The sequence below is a fragment of the Lolium rigidum genome, chromosome 1, assembly GCF_022539505.1.
Source record: "Lolium rigidum isolate FL_2022 chromosome 1, APGP_CSIRO_Lrig_0.1, whole genome shotgun sequence".
Lineage (NCBI taxonomy): Eukaryota > Viridiplantae > Streptophyta > Magnoliopsida > Poales > Poaceae > Lolium > Lolium rigidum.
The window spans coordinates 335,939,874-335,960,159 of record NC_061508.1 but is presented as its reverse complement, the minus strand read 5'-3'; the positions used below and the strand labels follow the sequence as shown (position 1 = coordinate 335,960,159).

Sequence of the window (20,286 nt, the reverse complement as noted above, 5' to 3'; positions counted from 1 at the left end):
GGTGATGTCATGGAACTTAAGGCTATTGTCTTATTTATCTTAATATCATGCTCAACACGGCATGCGTGGAAATCTGGGGTGGGCAATTGATCCATGAAAACCACGGCATGCGGCATCATGGTGCATATTAGGACTCTATACCCACATCAATGTTGCATCTTTTACCTTGATCGACTATGATATTGTACATGTGTGCTTCAATTTAACTTTTGAATACCATCTACTAACGCATAGCTGCAGGAGGAAACCTCAAGCCCATGCCTATCTCCAATCATCGATACTACAACCTTACAAAAGAAAACGGTTGTCTGGTAAGACAAGAATTAAACGAATACTAGAAGTCTCGTTTGAGTGATCTTACCCAAAAAAGCGATCTTCCCATGGATTTGGTAACCTGGGGTCTCTAGGAAAAAAGTTTTAATACTACATTATGTTAATCCAGATCAAAGGTATCATGCACCTCATCTTTATCGTCGGGGCATCATATTCTTCCACCGCGTGAAGGAGAAGTGGGTCGGACTAGAGACGTCAAGAAGAAGTGAGGCAGGTATGCGATAAGGGTATATTAGACGGTTGAGCATCAAATAGGGATTGCCATAGAAGTGTCACACTCCTCCGATGTGCCCGGATCAAAATGTCAGATGTGTTGTCACACAAAAGATATAGCCCTCGACCAGATGATCTGACCCACATGATTCCTGGACATAATAGTTAGATTTTAGGGCCATATAAATTACGGCCTTGTTTTCCAAGGAGAGGCATTGAATTTACCTCTCTTCTCCATTGTTTTCAAGAGCTCAAATATTCTAAATCTCCATCTCTAGTGCTCAAATTTTGTTGATACTTCAGAGGGATAGAGGATGTCGAATTTGACTCCCCCTTACCATTCACAGTGGATCCTTGTTACCCTTGGGTGTTTGGGCACCCTAGACAGTATAGGTCATATGAGAGAACAATCATTATGCTGGAAAGATCAGACACGTTCTTGGGAGCCTCCAGTTGAGTTGTGGAGTATGACCCAAATTTGTTCGTGAAGGTTTGGTTTCCCCTTCCAAGGGCGCCGCATAGTAGATCAAAGTACCAGCATTCTGCGATGGCCCGAGGAAAATATGGTGAGTCATTTTGGATATTGATGGGTATTATGTCACCACACCGGTCCAAAGAAGACTAACACCCCCAAATGTGTGAACTTAGCAATACATCATCTTCTCCATGTGGTTATCTCTAAACCTTTACATGTTCTAGATTATTGTAGCTTATATTGTATTCTTGATGTATCTTGTTCATATAGGTTGCTCATATTAGTTGCATTATCTAGAGAACCAATATTCTTGTTTATCCATAAATTGGTAAATAAATATTAAAATTTATAGTCATGTATTCACCCCATCTCTTGTATTCACCTCACCTCCCTCTACTCAACCTAGCTCTTCGATCATTTAAATTGGCATCAAAGCTTCATATCTTTAATAAGGGCTTTACCACCTGAGGATGGCCGACCAAGATGATAATGAGGTTGGGGGAACCACACCTCCCACTCCTAGTGCTACACTTTTGACTTTGGCGATTTTAGGATGCCTTTGCATCCTTTAAAAGCTCCAGCGTCAATGATATTTGATAAGAACAAAGAGTTAGTCTGAAAACCAAAACCAATGACCGTGAGCTCCCTAGTACCTTTTTCATTGTTGGTCCTAAGGAGACGAAGTCCCATTCCCCCAAAATCAAGATGGTATGAAGCCATTATGAATGTGTCACCTCCACTTGAATATCCTTCCCAAGCCATTTCACACTCTCATATAATCCATCAAGGACCTCCACCCATCCTAGGTACGTTACATTTTGCTAAATGGAAATTTATTATGAAATATCATGTTAGAAGATCATCAACTCAATTGTGGAATCATTGAGGATGGTTTGAAGCCATATGACCCCAAGAAATTGACTCCAAGAGAAGAATTTGATGAGAAACTCAAGCAACCACATTGCGCATGCTTCAAAAGTCAATGATCAATGAGAACATTGATCATATCCGATGGTTCTTTACGGCCAAGGAGGCATGGAATAATCTTGACAATTTGAATAAAGGAAACATGATCATTCAACGGTCAAAGGTCACTATTCTCCAACAAGAAGTCCAGGAATTTGTGATGAATGATGATGACACTTTTGAATCTCTCTTTAGAAGACTAGTGTCTCTTACGGTAGCGACAATCATGACGGGTGGTTCACGATCAAGTTTCTCCAAACCATGATGCCTTATGAAAACACAATGGTGATGATGATTCAATCATGAACAGATTATCTTTGATTGTCACCTAGTGATGTGTTGACCAAATTCGTCACCATGGATATAATGGATAAGTCGTTGGAGAATGCCTTTGCTCGTGCTCGAGGATCCATGAAATTTAATCTAGATTTGAACGCCAAGAGGATCCTAGTGGAAGAGGAAGGTGGAGAAGAAGAAAAGGTGGAGGCATCAACGCCCCCCGGAGACTTGAGTTATGCCTACCATGAACACATGGCCATTGTCTCGAGAACTAATTGAGGTGGCAACAAAAACTTCAAGCCCAATACCTCAAGGGACAAATCAAGAAGATTCAAGTGCTAGGTTGTGCTATACTTCTGGAATACCTCTCACTTCATCACGGGGTGCCCATTTGAGACGAGAGAAGATCATGTGGGAAAGTTTGTTCGCAAGAACAAGTCCAAGGTCCTCGAAAAGAAGAACTCCATCAAGAAAATCCTGAAAGGGATTTAATCAATCAATAAGAGTACATCTATGATGACAATGAAGTGGACAAAGCAGGTTAGGTAGTAGGAGTGGCTTCCATCGCCATTCCTCCACTCCCTCATCATAGATGTCCCTCTTCAATTCCCCAACTAACACACGTCTCCTACCACAAGTGGCTCATGGCTAGGGCTAGCAAGGTGATAAGTTTTTCCCAAACCTCATTTTCCCTCTAACCTATCCTTAATGAATTGTGTTCAGTAAAATGAGGAGGTAGAAAAGAAAAATGGCACTACTCTCTTCATGAAGACAGTTTGTGGTGAAGCCAAGCAAATATTTAGTGCTCTCTTGCATCAACTAGGTGAATCCAAAACACTTTTTGATGAGTGACACGAGACCATTGAGAAACTAGAGGATCGTAGTCGTGAGTATGCCGATGAGACAGTAAGCTCTTGAAAATGAGCTAGGATCTTTCTTTTCGTTGACATGTGTGTGCTTCATGTGGGGGGCGTCATTGCGAGGTCAGCCTGTGGCCAATATGATCATGTTCCATAACATGGGTGCACTTGATTTCCCGTAAATTAGTCGAATATATATTCTATTATTCTTAATTAATTAATGAGATGGACCAAAGGTTTTGCCTCCATAGCCAAGATGGGCAATATTTTTCCGACAATATCCAAGATCATCTCCTCTTCCAATTCAGCTCAACTTACCCAGCCAAACCCCGCTTGCTCTATCAGTGACCTGCTAGCGACACCTATTTTGGTGTCTACCTGTTCCCCTAAGGGTCTGGTCTCCTCCGTGCAGAGCTTCATCTCGTCTAATGGGTGCAAGGGGCCCAGATGGCTGAGCCATAAAATGGAGTCCTTTGCCGTGTCCTGACTGCAGCAGAGTCGCGTGCACGTGAGAGAAGGAGCAAAAGCAACAATGACCGTCTAACAAGAAGACTTTCTAATGGGCATGTGGTGGCCACCCGCCTATCCTTTGAAGATGAGCCCCCCCCCCCCCCCACGCCTCTCGACCCGCTCGGGATCCACCAGACATAGGACATTAGACCTTCCCCTCAGCCTTATGCGCCTTTGCTTCTGTTGGACCTCCCCATCCCTGCCTTGAGCGTGTCGGTGGCTATGGGCCTCGTAGCAAGGCAGGACCTGCAGAATCTCTTCCCAAGAGTGCTCGTGGAAAGGGCGACACAGATGAACACACCATGGAGCGTGGCACGCAACACACTTACACCAAGAACAACACTGCCAAGACCTCTATATCGACCACAAACAAGCCCTCCAAGAAGAAATCCCTTCTAGGTACTACTCCCTCTCCGACTTTAATGTTCTGCAAGACTCTTCCTCTGAATATCTTCTGCAAGTTGCACATGATAATTGTGTCAATTTTAGCTCTATGGAGGGTACGCCGAAAGATATTATCAGTATGATCCAAGCAAGAGAATTGGCGTAAGCTATCTAACCCTGGCCAAACTGAAGATAGAGTCTGAGTGCGCTCGGGCGACCGAGGTGGCCGTGCAGGGGGGGGTGCCATCCTCGGAGGCGACAGGGGTGCCCTACAGGAAGGGCATGTGGTGGCACATGTTTCCGCAACTGACAAAGAGGCCTGCTCCTAGGTGGCTCCTACACGGAAGAAGAAGGTCTGCAAGACCGTTCCAGTTGGGAATCGTCCAATGACCTGCCAAGCACGGGCTTTAGCGACGGTGATCCAATGAGATGCCTCTTTTGGAACATTCGAGTTTTCGATCATCGGGGGTGCTAAACCTTCTTGAAGGAATACCTCTATTTGCATAAAATTGACATCATGATCCTACAAGAGACAATTAAACAAGACTTTACGGATTCGTCCGTTAGTTTGGAGATAGGTGACATATTTGTGTGGTGCTGGTGGCCGGCGAATGGGAAATCATGGGGGATGCTCATCGGGTAGAGGAACATCACTTTTGAGGTGGATACAATCAGTAGGGGCCAATTCTTCATCAGTACTGCTCTCCTACACCGTGCGAGCAACCATACGATGGAAATTATCAGCATCTACGGAACCACCGACCATGGGTGTTCTTGCATCTTCTTAGAAGAGGTTTCGGCGAAATTGGCTACCATTCCCTACCCCCCGGTTATGGGTGGAGATTTCAACCTTATCCGTTCAGCTGTGGACAAAAACAACCATAATCTTAACTAGCATTTAATCGACTTGTTCAACAACCGTATTGCGTCGTGGGCCTTGTGGGAGATTCCTCGCACGGGGGCGAGATTGACCTGGTCGAACCCGTCAAATCAACCCAGTCTGCTCGGCCCTTGATCGTGTATTCGTGTCACCGCCCTTTGAAGATATTTTCCCCTCTGCTCGCTAGTTACTGAAACCAGTCTTGGGTCCAATCATACTCCGATGATGTTTGACACATGCGATGGGGTGCCTGCGCGTAGTGCATGATTCTTCTTCGAAACAGGTTGGTTTGAGCGACAAGAATTTTTGCCCTTGGTCCACTCAACCTGGGGTAGGTTGCTTCGTTCAGTAGGGGGGGGGGGGACATAATCGACTGGTGGATTTTCACGAGTGTCGGGCTACGACAATACCTTCAGGGATGGAACTGCAACCTAGGCAATGATCGTAAGCAGGAGAAAGCGGCTCTGCTTGCTCAGATCTCGTCACTGGACCTCCAAGGAGATTCTGCAGGCCTCGACGAACACTCTTGGGCCCTACGCTACCACCTAGAGGATGAACTGATGCAACTTTATAGGCTCGAGGAGGAATATTGGCGCTAGCATGGCAGGGTCAAGTAGGCGCTCCATGGGGACGCCAATATAGCCAAATTTCCATGTTGTCGCAAATGGAAGACGTCGAAAGTTCCTAATTTTGTCTCTGACCACCTCGGAGGCGGTTATCTCCGTCTCTGGTAAGATTCAGGAACACATCTTTGCGTTTTATCGTGATCTCTTTGGTTCTTTGGCCCATAGGGTTTGTGGGCTCGCCCGTGACACTTGGGGTGCGGCGGGATGCGTCTCAATGGCGGAAAATGACCTGATTGCTCTGACCTTCTCAGAAACGGAGCTTGACAACATCATCAAAGAGATGGAAATGGACACTGCCCCTAGACCTGACGGTTTTCAAAAGATGTTGGCCGCTTTTCAAACATCGAGTGCTCTACATCCTGAACGATTTTGTCTTGGGATGAATCGACACCGTCAGACTCAATTTTGGGATCCTCTCCCTCATCCCTAAGGTCTCGGGAGTGGACCAGATCACCCAGGTTCGCCCCATTGCTCTAATAAACATTATCTTCAAAATTGTTTCCAAAGCTTACGCTCTACTCACGTGATCCGATTGCCAACCGGATCATTAGCCCAACCCAGACTACGTTCATTAAGGGCAGAAATATCCTGGATGGCTCGCTTGCTCTCATTTAGATTGTCCACGAGCTTCGAGTTAAAAAGTTAGGAGGGGTCCTACTTAAATTCGACTTTGAAAAGGTGTACGATCGGGCGAATTGGGATTTCTTGGTTGAGGTTATGCGCCGCAAGGGCTTTGAAGAGGGATAAATTCATCGCATCTCCCAACTGGTCTCGGGCGGCCAAACTGCCATTTCCATCAATGGGGAGAGTGGTCCCTTTTTCAGGAACAAATGGGGAGTGCGTCAAGGGGACCCACTCTCCCCTCTTCTGTTTACCTTCATTGGCGAGGCGTTCTCTAGGATCCTCTCGGATACGGCGGGGGAGAGACAGATCCACGTCGTCGTCCCTCACTTGATTCCAGGGGGAATTACACACCTCCAATATGCCAAAGACACATTGATCCTGATCCAGAACTCCGATGAAGGCATTGCTAAACTGAAATTCCTGCTTATGTGCTTTGAAGATATGCTGGGCTTAAAAATCAACTACCACAAAAGTGAAGTAATTGTTGTGGTCCAATGCGAAGAGCAAACCAGAATTGCTTATCTCTTTAACCGGAAATGTGGGGCCTTCCCCTTTATGTACCTGGGTCTGTGCATCTCCGATCGAAAGCTCATGATTGAGCAATGGCTCTTCTTGGTGAGAAAACTAGCCAGGAAAATTGAACCCTGGCTTACCAACCCGCTGTCTTCGGTAGATCGGCTTATCTTGTCTAATGCCTGCTTGGACAATCTCCCTATCTTTGCGATGGGCCTCTTCCTGTTGCATGACGAGATTCATGCCAAATTTGATTCCCTCCTCTCCAAGTTCTTTGGGGAAGGTTCTGGAAAGAAGCGCAAGTACCACCTAGTCAATTGGCCGTTGATTTGCAGGCCTAAATCCTTGTGGGGCTTGGGTCTGCTGAACACAAAACGAATGAACATCGCCCTCCTTCTCAAGTGGGTTTGGAGGCTGTTCCAAGACAAGGACACGATCTGGGCCAAAATTATTCGTGCCAAATACCGTGACACCGATAATCTGTTTGCGGGCCCGGGTCAAGGCGGCTCACATGTCTGGAAAAGCCACCATATGGTCAAGCACTATTTTAGCCTGGGGACCAAATTTGTGGTTCACAATGGTTCTCACACGCTTTTTTAGTTGGACCGGTGGATTGGGGCTACCCCTTAAAAGATAGATTACCCCTTCTCTTTGCGATTTGTGACGATCCTACTACGTTTGTCGCTCATGTGAGGCAGAGAGATGAGGTGGTTGTTCGTTTTCAGCGTTCATTGGACTAGGAGGGTTTGGACCAGTGGCACGTGTTGAGGTCTCTCGTTGCCGAGGTTGAACTTGAGCAGGGTCAGGACTAGGTTCTTTGGCACCTAAACAATAACGGTTGCTTCTCTGTGAAATCTATGTATGCCAAATTGTTGCAAGGGCGACTGTTGCCCACTTCCGTGATCTTTGGGGAGCCGCTTAAAATCAATATCTTCTCCTCGCAGCTGGTTCTGGACAAGCTCCCTTCGAGCTTGCAAATTGAGATTCGCCAGGGGCCGTCTAATGGCTCATGCGCCATGTGTGGCACCCTGGAAGACGCCGCTCATATTTTCTTTGGTTGCTCCCTGGCTAAATTTGCTTGGAGTGTGCTGCGTCAGTTATCGGGTTACAATTGGCGTCCTACGAATTTTGCTCAGTTTCACCATATTCTTTCTAGCATGGTGGGTTCCCCCCACACATTACGTTGGCTGCGTTTTCTTGCACAATCGTGAGCGCTATGGCATAGTTGTAATAAGTTAACCATAGAAAAGAAAGTTATTTCTCACCTCGTTATCTTAAAATCATGATTTTCTTGCAGCTATGGGGTAGCAACTTGAACACAAGGAAGCGGAAGGGTATTTGTTAGATGCTCAATGAACTCTGCGAGATCTACACTTCCATGAGAACGTTCCTCTGAAGCCCTGCCCCCTGGTGTCCTTGTTATCCTGCGCAGTCCCTACCGCTGGGTGCACGTTGTTGTCTTCTGGCGGGCCTTTAGTTTTGGCTTTCATTTTGTTTTAGGCTACAAGTTTTCTTTGGCTAAACTGTATGCCGCATCACTTGTAATATCGTACTATCGTTAAATCTCTCCAGGCTTTATTAATTTAAAGTAGGATATTCCTATGACTTTTATCTAAAAAGATAAAAAAGTTTTAAAAAAACAAACGCTTTGGTATCTTTTGATATTAATATATTTCATTTATCGAAAAAAAGAACAAACCGTCATGAATGATTGTGTCCGTGCATAGGTGAATCGCTTCAAGCATTCAAGCTTTCGACTCATGTGAGATGGAAAAAGGTTTTGCCTCCCATCTAAAAAAACCACACGCCATGTGCATAGGTGAATCGTTTCAAGCATTCAAGCCTTCGACGACTCATCCGCCCTCATCTTCTACCATTCACCAACCAAAGGACCCTGCCTTTTTCACGCGTGCCCCGCTAGACCTTCTTGCCGGATCCGCGGGCGTGCCTTGGCTGGGTTCTCTGCCCCGCCGGCGCCGCTGCCCGGATGTTGGATCGTCCCCCGTGCCGTCCAGAATTCCGTGCACCCAGTATGACTTTGGCGGGACATGGGCGCGTGCGCACACGCTGGCGGCGGTGGAAAGAAAAAGACAGTGAACCGCGCGCGACCTCCCGGCCTCGAACTCACGAGGTACAAAGCTAAGCAAGCCAACAAACCACTGAGACGAAAACTCGGCAGAGAGGCACCAAATGGCCTGACGGACACGGAGCTCTAGTCAGTAGTCACGGGCGGGCGGGCGGGAGCAGAGATAAGTACGTCGTGCGGTTGGCTAGCACGGCCACCGTGCCGGCAGGCAGGGCACGCAATGGCGGCATCAGTGCCCAGGTCGTGGCGGCGACGCCTCGTCGCGCCTATCCTCCTCACCCTCCTGGTGGCTCTTGGCCCGCCGCGATGCGCGGCCGCTGGGTTGGGGCTGTCGCGGTTCCAGGCCTGGGACCTTCTGCCGCGGCGGCTAGCGTGGTCGCTCATGGGCGACACCATACACAGCGCCGTCGACCTCCTCCCCACCTTCGTCGCCTTCGCCGCGCCCGGAGGCCCCGCGGCGGCCTGGCGCGGCGCGTGCTTCGCGGAGAACGAGGCCGTCATCACCCTCACGCCCGGGCCTGGCGGACGCAACGGCACGGCCACCGCCGGCGCCGTCCTACACCTCAAGGTCCCCCCTTGCATTGCCGTCAATACCGCCAGCATTTCACAATGCCTTTTGCCTAGCTTCAATTTCTCCGTAGACGCACTCTGGCTTCTCAATTTCTCATAGGATTTCCAGTATTTAGTTCTCATTGGTAACAAGATCAGTAGTAGCTACTGCTAGTAAACTGTGTCTACGTGAACGTGATCCAAACGACGTAGGACAAGGATAGCACAGAATATTGTTTGGATAACTAAAGTAATGCAATAAGAAGACAAAAAGAACTCACATGTTCAGAAATGCTAATGCAGTGCCCACGAGTTATCATTTGTTAGCGGCAAGTTGCAATCAATAACAACCCCAAACTCCAAGTGAGTATATTCATCAAATCTGTCATGTAATGGACAATGTAGAAGCATGATCCCTATGTTTTTTGTTTTCACTTGCGCTGGCCAGCTCTGGGCACGGCAGTTTCCATATTTTCTGTAATATCTTGTGTTCGTGGTATTACTGGATGTAGTGTAGAAAAAGATGCATTTCTGTACTGAATCAAAGCCCCTTATAACGACTTCGCCTTAACCGAATTTTTCATACATGTAGACTGCTTCAGCGCAGAGCTGGACATGCATGGATCTGTATGTATTTGCAACGCCATACAGGATAGGATGGGATTACTACACTACGGCGCATCAACACACCTTCGAGATCAAATCGTGGGAAGATGCGGGAGAAATGGAATATGTACGTTCCTCTATGTAGGTTGTTTTCCATTCCCTTCCTCTTACACTCTTCCTTATACTGTCTCTACTAATCAACATCTGTGCATCTGTGATCAGGTAAAGCAGCATGGAATCGCTATTTTTCTCATGCCGTCTGGTCTGCTTGGGACATTGCTATCCCTGGTCGATGTCATACCTCTGTTTTCCAATACTGTCTGGGGACAGAACGCCAACTTGGCCTTTCTGCAGAAGCGCATGGGAGCTTCGTTTGAGAAGCGTTCCCAGCCTTGGTCTGCTAACATAAGGAAAGATGATGTGCACTCTGGTGATTTCCTTGCTCTTTCCAAGATTCGAGGACGGTGGGGTGGGTTTCAGACATTGGAGAAATGGGTGACCGGTGCATTTGCTGGGCATACCGCGGTTTGCTTGAAAGATGAGAACGGCACTCTCTGGATTGCAGAGTCAGGCTATGAAAACAAAAAGGTATACACAAATCTCTTGTAAAAAAATAAGAAAATGAGGAGGTTGAGTTGGTTATATATTACCCGCAAAAAAAAAATATTACCCGCAAAAAATAGTTTTTTTTTTACGTGGGCAAAAAAAGAGTTGGTTATATATTGCAGCAAATATTTGATGGTGTTGTCATATTTCCATTTTACATACTGATACCTGTTTTTTTCTTGGGCAATGTATGCTACTAATAATAGGGTGAGGAAATCATTGCTGTAGTTCCATGGGATGAATGGTGGGGAATGGCCCTTAAAGATGACTCAAATCCTCAGGTTGCATTGTTGCCGTTACACCCTGATGTGCGGGCCAAGTTCAATGAAAGTAGTGCATGGGAATTTGCTCGAGGCATGTACGGAAAGCCATATGGCTATCATAATATGATATTCAGTTGGATTGATACAATGTCGGAAAATTACCCACCACCTCTTGATGCTAACCTGGTATACCTCCATTTCCCTTCAATCCTTTGTACAATTGTATTACTGTTGCAGTCTCTTACTTGAATGCTTTTGCTTCGTCTTGGAGCTTTATGAAGTTATCTATGGTCATGTTGGATATTTACGATAAGTGGGTCTCTAACATGTTTTACTTACTGCGCTGAAATACAATAGGAATCATCTCATGCATTCTACCTAAACATCAACAAAATCGGTACCGAACATACAAAATTTACGGGTGTAACCGTGTAAGTGGCTTTTGCTACATACATATTCATGATTCATGCATATTGAAGACATAAAAGAGCTAGATAATTTTCTTTTCTTTTCGAGGATGCTAGATATTTTCTTAACAGACAAAGGTTTACTATATGCCTATACGATCTCAAAAAACTGTAGGTGGATTTTCTATTAGTGTCATTCTATTATGCATAACAGGCGACTGAAAATACATGGATAAATGCCGTAAACTTTTGGATAAGTATCTAGTAATAAAACCCATAGTATTGCACTGGTGTTTTGTAAACAAAGCATGCAGTAAGATGCACTCATACATGTCCTCCTAAACTTGTTAAGGCCAACTTATATAATCTTTCCTATTTATATTTGTAAAGATTTGAGTTGGTGCTCGTCCTTACACTCCTTTTCTAGCCTTTTGTCGTGTCAGCCCTTACTAGTGAAACCATATAGACCTACGAGCACAGCATCAAGCTACCGTCTTCTCTTCTGTCCCCAGTAAAAGAAAACATCAAATTGAATCAATTTGATGTACAAATTCAGTAAACTATGTTTTGTATCGTTTGTTAGTTCCTTAGCGTAGCTCAGGTGTCTTACTTGTACTTCGAAATAAATGATTATTAGAGGATAGTTTATTTATATAGAACACTTTATTTAGTATAGTAAGCTTATTGTCCTGTTGCATATTTCCTCCATCAAGAAATAAGGCACATGCGCTTCCCTAAATTTATCTTAGACTGAGGTTTTGTTTAAAAACATGTTGATTATATGATACAAAATTGGTATGTTAGATTTATATAAAAATACATTTTCCATTGATAGTTATTCGTATCACATAATCCACATATAGTTATACTAACTGTTGGTAATGGCTGCTCTGTCAATGTGGGCCAGATTACAATCCACATAGTATTTGATATCGTTGGAGTAGTTCAGTTCATCTTGCTCTGTTTCTAGGTAATGGCTGCTATGTCAATGTGGAGCCGATTACAACCACGCTATGCTTCTAACATGTGGAATGAAGCCCTTAATAAACGACTTGGGACTGAGGTTTGTATAGCAATCTTGCAAATATGCCTAATGTGAAATCGTACATTAATGCAATGTTCAGTTAAGTGCTAAATTGTAATATGACCTGCTGGCTGCACCGTACCATGTAGCAACTGGATCTTCACGGGATCATCACGGAGACAGAGAAACGGGGCATGTCATTCAACCAGCTGCTCACCATACCAGAGCAAGACGAGTGGGAATACAGCGATGGCAAGTCGACAACCTGTGTCGCCTTCATCCTCTCCATGTACAAGGCGGCTGGTGTGTTCGCTCCCTTCACGGAGTCGATCCAGGTCACAGAATTCACTGTAAGTTGTGCTTCAAACTTGCTTACCATCACTCCAGCAGACAGCAGCGGACTTGATCGACTGACAGACTGCCCCTCTTCTTCGGCCTGTTGCAACTTCAGATTCGGGACGCATACATGCTGAGGATGTTTGAGGACAACCGGACGAGGCTGCCAGGGTGGTGCAACGGCGACGCGGACGGGCTCCCCTTTTGCCAGATCCTCGGGGAGTACAAGATGGAGCTCCCGGAGTACAACACCATCGAGCCCTATGCCAACATGAACGAAAACTGTCCATCCTCACCGCCGACATACAACAGGCCGATGCGATGTTGATTAATCCTTAGTCGACCGCCTGATGCTTTGATATGGAGCATGCATTACGTGAATAGATCACTTACCTTTTTCTGTTGTAGCCACAGACGCGAAGTGTACCCAAAGGATCATGTGAATAATCAACTCGCAAAAATTGAATGTGAAAAGGCTGACTGAAGCCTAGCTTTTGCAGTTTTTTGTCGCTGGGAAAATCCCTTGCGTATGTAGCCTTGTGTTTCGTTTTTTTTTTCAGTTGTTCCTACTGTATAGCTAAACTCTGTATATCTTGTACCCTTTTACTCAATCAATGAAAAACAGGCCAGTCCGCCTTTTCATCAAATTTTTTTGGGTACTCCTAGCTTTATCATGCCAGTGCTTCATCAGTCCAACCGTCATTGTGGCGGAAAATGGAAGGTGAGCAAGTATTATCTCTGCGAGAATATGGATGAGTTCAAGGTGAGCAACCATTTCATCGATAAACTCTCCGATAACCCAATATTTAAGTGCAAGGTGGATAAGAAATCCACGATGAAAAAAGTCAATACTAATTTGGTAATAGGGTTTAGGCTAGAGGGTCCAGAATTTCTCGAATTACTTTTATTTACATGTAGGTCATGTGCGAATCCTAATTTAGCATCGCTATATTACACTTTTTTTTGATATATTATACATTCTCCCACGATTATTTTGACATATTATACATTTTTTCCAACATCGTATGCAAAAGTTAATGCCATTTTACCTTTTTCAAAACTTTTTTTGCAAAAAATAAATATAAATTCAAATTTGTTAATTTCCACTAATAGTAGGTTGTGTAACATACAGGAATCTAGAAAGATTTTATTTTTTTAATTTTCTATCATTTTATTTTATATTTTACAAAGCTAAAAAAGGCGATCCCGGGGGTGGTGGTGGTGGGATGCATGGGGAGCAAAAAAAACCTTTTACACCACCCGTTCGTGCCACTAACCGGTGCTAAAGTCATGTCCGCTCGAACCGGTGCTAATGCACGCTTTAGTCTAGGTTAGTAGCACAACCGGCACTAAAGCTTCAGGCAGCTCCAAACATAAGCCGTGTTTTCTACTAGTGTAGCTCCTCGAGCATTTGCCTCATCCCAAGCCAAATTGACTATCTTCTCGGGCGCGTTTGGTATGTCACATGCTCTTTAGCTAGCCCTGCTGGGAACTAAATACGGATGTTTGGATGGCTGGAGGGGGTCTACGTTGTGGCTCGCACGGGTCTCAAAGCACTCTGGACAGGCTAAATCGGTCGTTTTTCTAGGGGCAGGCCAGGGCATGACGAAAATCAATAACGCCGTGCGCGCGGGATCTCTAGCGCGAGATGGAGAGAGAAGGCGAAATCTGGGCAGCGTCGCGCGGCAAAGCTGGGGGTCACATCCCTCTTTCAGTTAACCCCTCCATTAGCCCCCAATAGAATTCCTCTTTTCCCTCTTCCTACACGGATGGCGGCGGAGGCGATCGAGATTTGTACTGCCGCACCGTACCCTTGCCATCCTCAGGAGGAAGATCTCGTCTTCTTGGTCTCCGGTAGCATACCCGCGTCAGCGTACGCAGCAAAGGCAGAAGCTGGTCTCCTTCTTCTCCAACACCAGCTCCTCTTTGTCGTCCAACATTTGGGGGGGGGGGGGGGGTAAGAGACAATCTTCCTTTTTACTCTGTGGCCTAGCGGTAAATCCATTTACCTAGAACTCTGTAGCATCGATTTGGTCGGTCCTAATCGTAAATCGATTTGAGTAGGATGACCATATTGAGCTTCTGCATCACGTTTTAGTACTTACCGATGTCATTCGGGCCTAGATCCTGATGTTGCACAACAGAGCTGTCAGGTGTGTTGCCTTTCCTCGTATTGCCTATGGTCCAATATTACCACGAGATCAAGAGAGGAGATCAAGATCTACATTTTCACCAATCAATATTCTCTCTAAGTGAGAGGAACATAGTAGATCTAAATCTTGGAGTTCTTTGTGGATTTCCTATTTATTATTCCTCTCTTATTCCCCCAATAGTTTTTTTTAGCTTTGGTGCAACCGAAAGTGAATGATTGATCATCTTAGTGGTGTACTCGTCATTGCTTTGTGGATTTCCTATTTTTTATTCCTCTCTCGTTCCCCCAATAGCTTTTTTTTAGCTTCGGTGCAACCGAGAGTGGAGGATTTGAGTATCTTAGTGGTGTACTCACCATTGCTTTTTTATTACTCTTGGATTCTTGGAATCCTATACGGCTTTATAACTTAGTTGTGTTCTTGGGGCCTCCAATTAAGTTGTGGAGATTCCTCAAGTGTGAGGCCTTTGTTGCAATTTATTGGGAGCCTGCAATTAAACTGTGGAGATTTCCCCAAGATTTGTGCAAGTTTGTGACCACCCTTAAGGTTCCTTAGTGGATCAACTTCCTTTTGGTGAGAAGGCTCGAGGAGAATACAGTGAATACTTCGTGGTGTTTGGGGAACCTTGTGCCTCCACATCTCTCCAACGGAGAGTAGCAGTCGCAAGAGTGTGAACTTGGGAATACATCGTCGTCTCCGTGTGCCTTAGTTACTTCTGTAACCGAGCTTTTTTACTTAAGCAATTTACTTTATGATAGCTTTCGAGGTTGAAGTTATATATCTTGCTATCACATATTTGCATGTCTTTTTTAGTATAAGTTGTTGACGCACATAGGTGAACCCTAGTTATATAGGTTTTATGTTTGATAAATTAAACACTAGTTTTACTTTGTACCATGCTGTAAAAGTTTTAAACCGCCTATTCACTCCTCCCCCGGTCTCGCTCTAGTCAGCATCCATACCTTTCACCCGTTTGGAACGTCCAACACGTTTTCGAGCCTGCCCCCACTCTGCCCCATGCTACCGATCGGCGCCCCTCACAACCCTCCTACGATTGCTATCAAGGTTCAAACCTTTGTTTAGACTAGTACAAATGCCCGTGCGTTGCCACGGATCTTCAAATTTCATTTCTCAATGAACATATATAATTTGAAACCCAGTATAAAAATTCAAATCAAATCAGGGATACTATAATGTGCTATAGCATGATAATACCGAACACAATAACAAGATATCATTGTCATAATACAACTACATTGCTTTGAAGAACGTTATAATAATTGACATCGTTTATAAAAATTAAATAAGCACTCGACTAACTGTTTTATGCATTAAAAGAATCTACACCTCGATGCTCCTTAAATACTACCGTACAATGCTAGGAATATTTCTTCCGCTTCATTTTTACTGTACTTGAGCAAGCGTACCAAAAAAATTCTTTTTGAGCTCAAAAACATTCTGCACAACAATACTTCACATTAACATATATAGTTCATGCGAAAAAATAAAAAAGTTCAACGTAGTATACCACCCACCGTGCATATCGCATCAGAGCCTATCTCGTTGAATTCTTTCGGAGCATCAACAATATCAGTGTCCATCCACGCTATTATCTAAAAAAGAAAAACATATGTGAAATAGAAAAATTAAATAAAGTCATACAAGCATGCATATGGAATGAAAAAAATACAATTCTCTCCCACGGTTAAAATACACTTAAAAGTCCGGCCACACTATCTCTAGCAGTATATTTGCTCCTCACATGCCCAAGAGCACCCACCAAAAATTAGAAGTGATATTTTTTGCAAATTAAATTAGAAGTGACCTACGCAGTGGTACTGAGCTGGAGATACCAAGATTCAACTCAGGAGCGTACAACACAGAGACAACAAAGTGGAGTATATCTCTTTCTTGGACAAAACACGTTGCAAACCACCTAATCACGTCTACACATCTAATCACATCCCCATCTCACATGCTCGTTACGATTAGGCAGATCTTTCTCCTCCCACTTGCAGGCAAGTTGTCTCTTGGTGAATGAATAAAAATACTCGCACCTTTCCCCGTCATCTCCCACCTCTCAACTTCCCATTTTCTCACTGCTGGCTAGAGACTCCACTGTCAGCCCCCAATTTCACTCGTCCTGCCGCCGTCGTCCCGCGGCTTGGCTCGTGCTGCCGCCGGCCCCCGCTTAGCTCGTCCGCCCCTGGCCCCCGGCTCCCTCGCGCGGCCGCCGGCCAGAGCTTTGGGCGCGCGGCCCCGCTCCCCGGCTCCGTCGCGCGCTCCTGCCCCGGGTCCCTCGCGCGGCCGCCCGGCGCAGATTCGCTCGCCTGGCCCCGGCCCCCGCTCCCTCGCGTGCCCCTGCCACCGGCTGCCTCGCGCGCCCTGATACGTCTCCGACGTATCGATAATTTCTTATGTTCCATGCCACATTATTGATGATATCTACATGTTTTATACACATTATATGTCGTATTTATGCATTTTCCGGCACTAACCTATTAACGAGATGCCGAAGAGCCAATTCGTTGTTTTCTGCTGTTTTTGGTTTCAGAAATCCTAGTAAAGAAATATTCTCGGAATTGGACGAAATCAACGCCCAGGGTCCTATTTTTGCACGAAACTTCCAGAAGACCGAGGGGCAAAGGAAGTGGGTCCACGAGGCGCCGACACAACAGGGCGGCGCGGCCTGGACCCTGGCCGCGCGGCCCTGGTGTGTGGGGCCCTCGTGTGGCCCCCCCGCGTTGCCCTTCCGCCTACTTAAAGCCTTCGTCGCGAAACCCCCAGTATCGAGAGCCACGATACGGAAAACCTTACTGAGACGCCGCCGCCGCCAATCCCATCTCGGGGGATTCAGGAGATCACCTCCGGCACCCTGCCGAAGAGGGGAATCATCTCCCGGAGGACTCTTCACCGCCATGGTCGCCTCCGGAGTGATGAGTGAGTAGTTCACCCCTGGACTATGGGTCCATAGCAGTAGCTAGATGGTTGTCTTCTCCTCATGTGCTTCATTGTCGGATCTTGTGAGCTGCCTAACATGATCAAGATCATCTATCCGTAATTCTATATGTTGTGTTTGTCGGGATCCGATGGATAGAGAATACTATGTTATGTTGATTATCAATCTATTACCTATGTGTTGTTTATGATCTTGCATGCTCTCCGTTATTAGTAGAGGATCCGGCCAAGTTTTTGCTCTTAACTCCAAGAGGGAGTATTTATGCTCGATAGTGGGTTCATGCCTCCATTAAATGCGGGACGAGTGACGGAAAGTTCTAAGGTTGTGGATGTGTTGTTGCCACTAGGGATAAAACATTGATGCTATGTCCGAGGATGTAGTTATTGATTACATTACGCACCATACTTAATGCAATTGTCCGTTGTTTTGCAACTTAATACTTGGAAGGGGTTCGGATGATAACTCTGAAGGTGGACTTTTTAGGGATAGATGCATGCTTGGATAGCGGTCTATGTACTTTGTCGTAATGCCCAATTAAATCTCACAATATTCATCATATCATGTATGTGCATTGTTATGCCCTCTCTATTTGTCAATTGCCCGACTGTAATTTGTTCACCCAACATGCTATCTTATGGGAGAGACACCTCTAGTGAACTGTGGACCCCGGTCCATTCTTTTAAATCTGAAATACAATCTACTGCAATACTTGTTCTTTATTGTTCTTTGCAAACAATCATCATCCACACTATACATCTAATCCTTTGTAACAGCAAGCCGGTGAGATTGACAACCTCGCTGTTTCGTTGGGGCAAAGTACTTTGGTTGTGTTGTGCAGGTTCCACGTTGGCGCCGGAATCTCTGGTGTTGCGCCGCACTACATCCCGCCGCCATCAACCTTCAACGTGCTTCTTGGCTCCTCCTGGTTCGATAAACCTTGGTTTCTTTCGAGGGAAAACTTCTTGTTGTGCGCATCATACCTTCCTCTTGGGGTTCCCAACGAACGTGTGAGTTACACGCCATCAAGCTCTTTTTCTGGCGCCGTTGCCGGGGGGATCAAGACACGCTGCAAGGGGAGTCTCCACAATCCAATCTCTTTACTTTGTTTTTGTCTTGCTTTATTTTATTTACTACTTTGTTTGCTGCACTTATATCAAAACACAAAAAAAATTAGTTGCTAGCTTTACTTTATTTCCTGTCTTGCACTCTATATCAAAAACACACAAAAATTAGTTACTTGCATTTTACTTTTGTTACCATGTCTAGTTCTGCACTTGTTACTTCTTCACCTGAGGAATTAGTCTTCACTTTTAAACAAGGGGATGAGGAGAGTTTTAAAGATGCTTGGTCCAGAATTTTTACTTCTTATCGTAAAACTGAACCTCAAATGACTCTAAGTTTGCTCCTTAGTATTTTTTTTTTTGGTCTTATGATTCGCTATAGATATGCCTTGGATGCTATAGTGGGAGGAGATTTCCTTCATTGCAATGGGGATCAAGCTTTTAATGCCATAAAGAAGTTGGTTGCATCACATGATTCAGCTAATAACTTTGATTCAGCCCTTATTAGCATTTATAATAGATTAAACACTCTTGAGACAAGTGCATCTCGCTTGAATGAAAATTATGGATATGTTCGTAACCGTCTTGATCAAGTTTTAGTGAACTCTGAACCTTCATTATGGGATCCTACTATTAAAATTGCTATCGGTGACCAAACTCTTCATGCTAATTGTGATATTATGTCTGAATTTTGCCTAATGCCTAAGAGTATTCATGAATCTTTGAAACTTTGGGGATTTGTTGAAGGGGAGAAGGAATAACCCTTATTGATAACTCTGTTATAATTCCTAAAGGAATAGTTGCGGGTGTGCATACAACCATTCTTGGGAGAACAATATCCATTGATTATCTTGTTATTGAATGTGCAGGAACATGACAAATCACACTCGGAAGATCCCCTGCTGAAACTATTGGGAGCGATCATAGATATGGGAGAAGGCACCCTAAAATTCACCTCTACACCCGGGGGTAGACATATATTCCCTAAGCCAAAGAGTAAGAAAAAGAACAAGAAAGGTAAGGGTAAAGCCCAAGGTAATGTCGATGCTCCATTCCTTGATAACACTTGATATACACTTTCTGCGCCTAGCTGAAAGGCGTTAAAGAAAAGCGCTTATGGGAGACAACCCATGTTTTTACTACAGTATTTTTGTTTTGAATTTGAGTCTTGGAAGTTGTTTACTACTGTAGCAACCTCTCCTTATCTTAGTTTTGTGCTTTGTTGTGCCAAGTAAAGTCTTTGAAAGTAAAATGAATACTAGATTTGGATTACTGCGCAGTTACAGATTTCTTTGCTGTCACGAATTTCGACCTGCCTCCCTGTAGGTAGCTCAGAAAAATATGCCAATTTACGTACGTGATCCTCAGATATGTACGCAACTTTCATTCAATTTGGGCATTTTCATTTGAGCAAGTCTGGTGCCTCGATAAAATCCATCTTTACGGATCGTTCTGTTTTGACAGATTCTGCCTTTTATTTCGCATTGCCTCTTTTGCTATGTTGGATGAATTTCTTTGATCCATTAATGTCCAGTAGCTTTATGCAATGTCCAGAAGTGTTAAGAATGATTATGTC

The 20,286-nt window shown here is 44.8% G+C and overlaps 1 protein-coding gene across 1 annotated transcript; it reads left to right on the top strand.

Annotated features, from left to right (window-relative positions):
* The first annotated feature begins 9,896 nt into the window (after positions 1–9,896).
* Positions 9,897–13,139, top strand: LOC124684427. The gene is made up of 6 exons (XM_047218743.1): positions 9,897–10,031; positions 10,127–10,492; positions 10,717–10,959; positions 12,151–12,243; positions 12,354–12,554; positions 12,656–13,139. The coding sequence occupies exons 1-6, from the start codon at positions 9,918–9,920 to the stop codon at positions 12,866–12,868; spliced, it is 1,230 nt and encodes a 409-aa protein (XP_047074699.1). The 5' UTR covers positions 9,897–9,917; the 3' UTR covers positions 12,869–13,139.
* Positions 13,140–20,286: the final 7,147 nt, after the last annotated feature.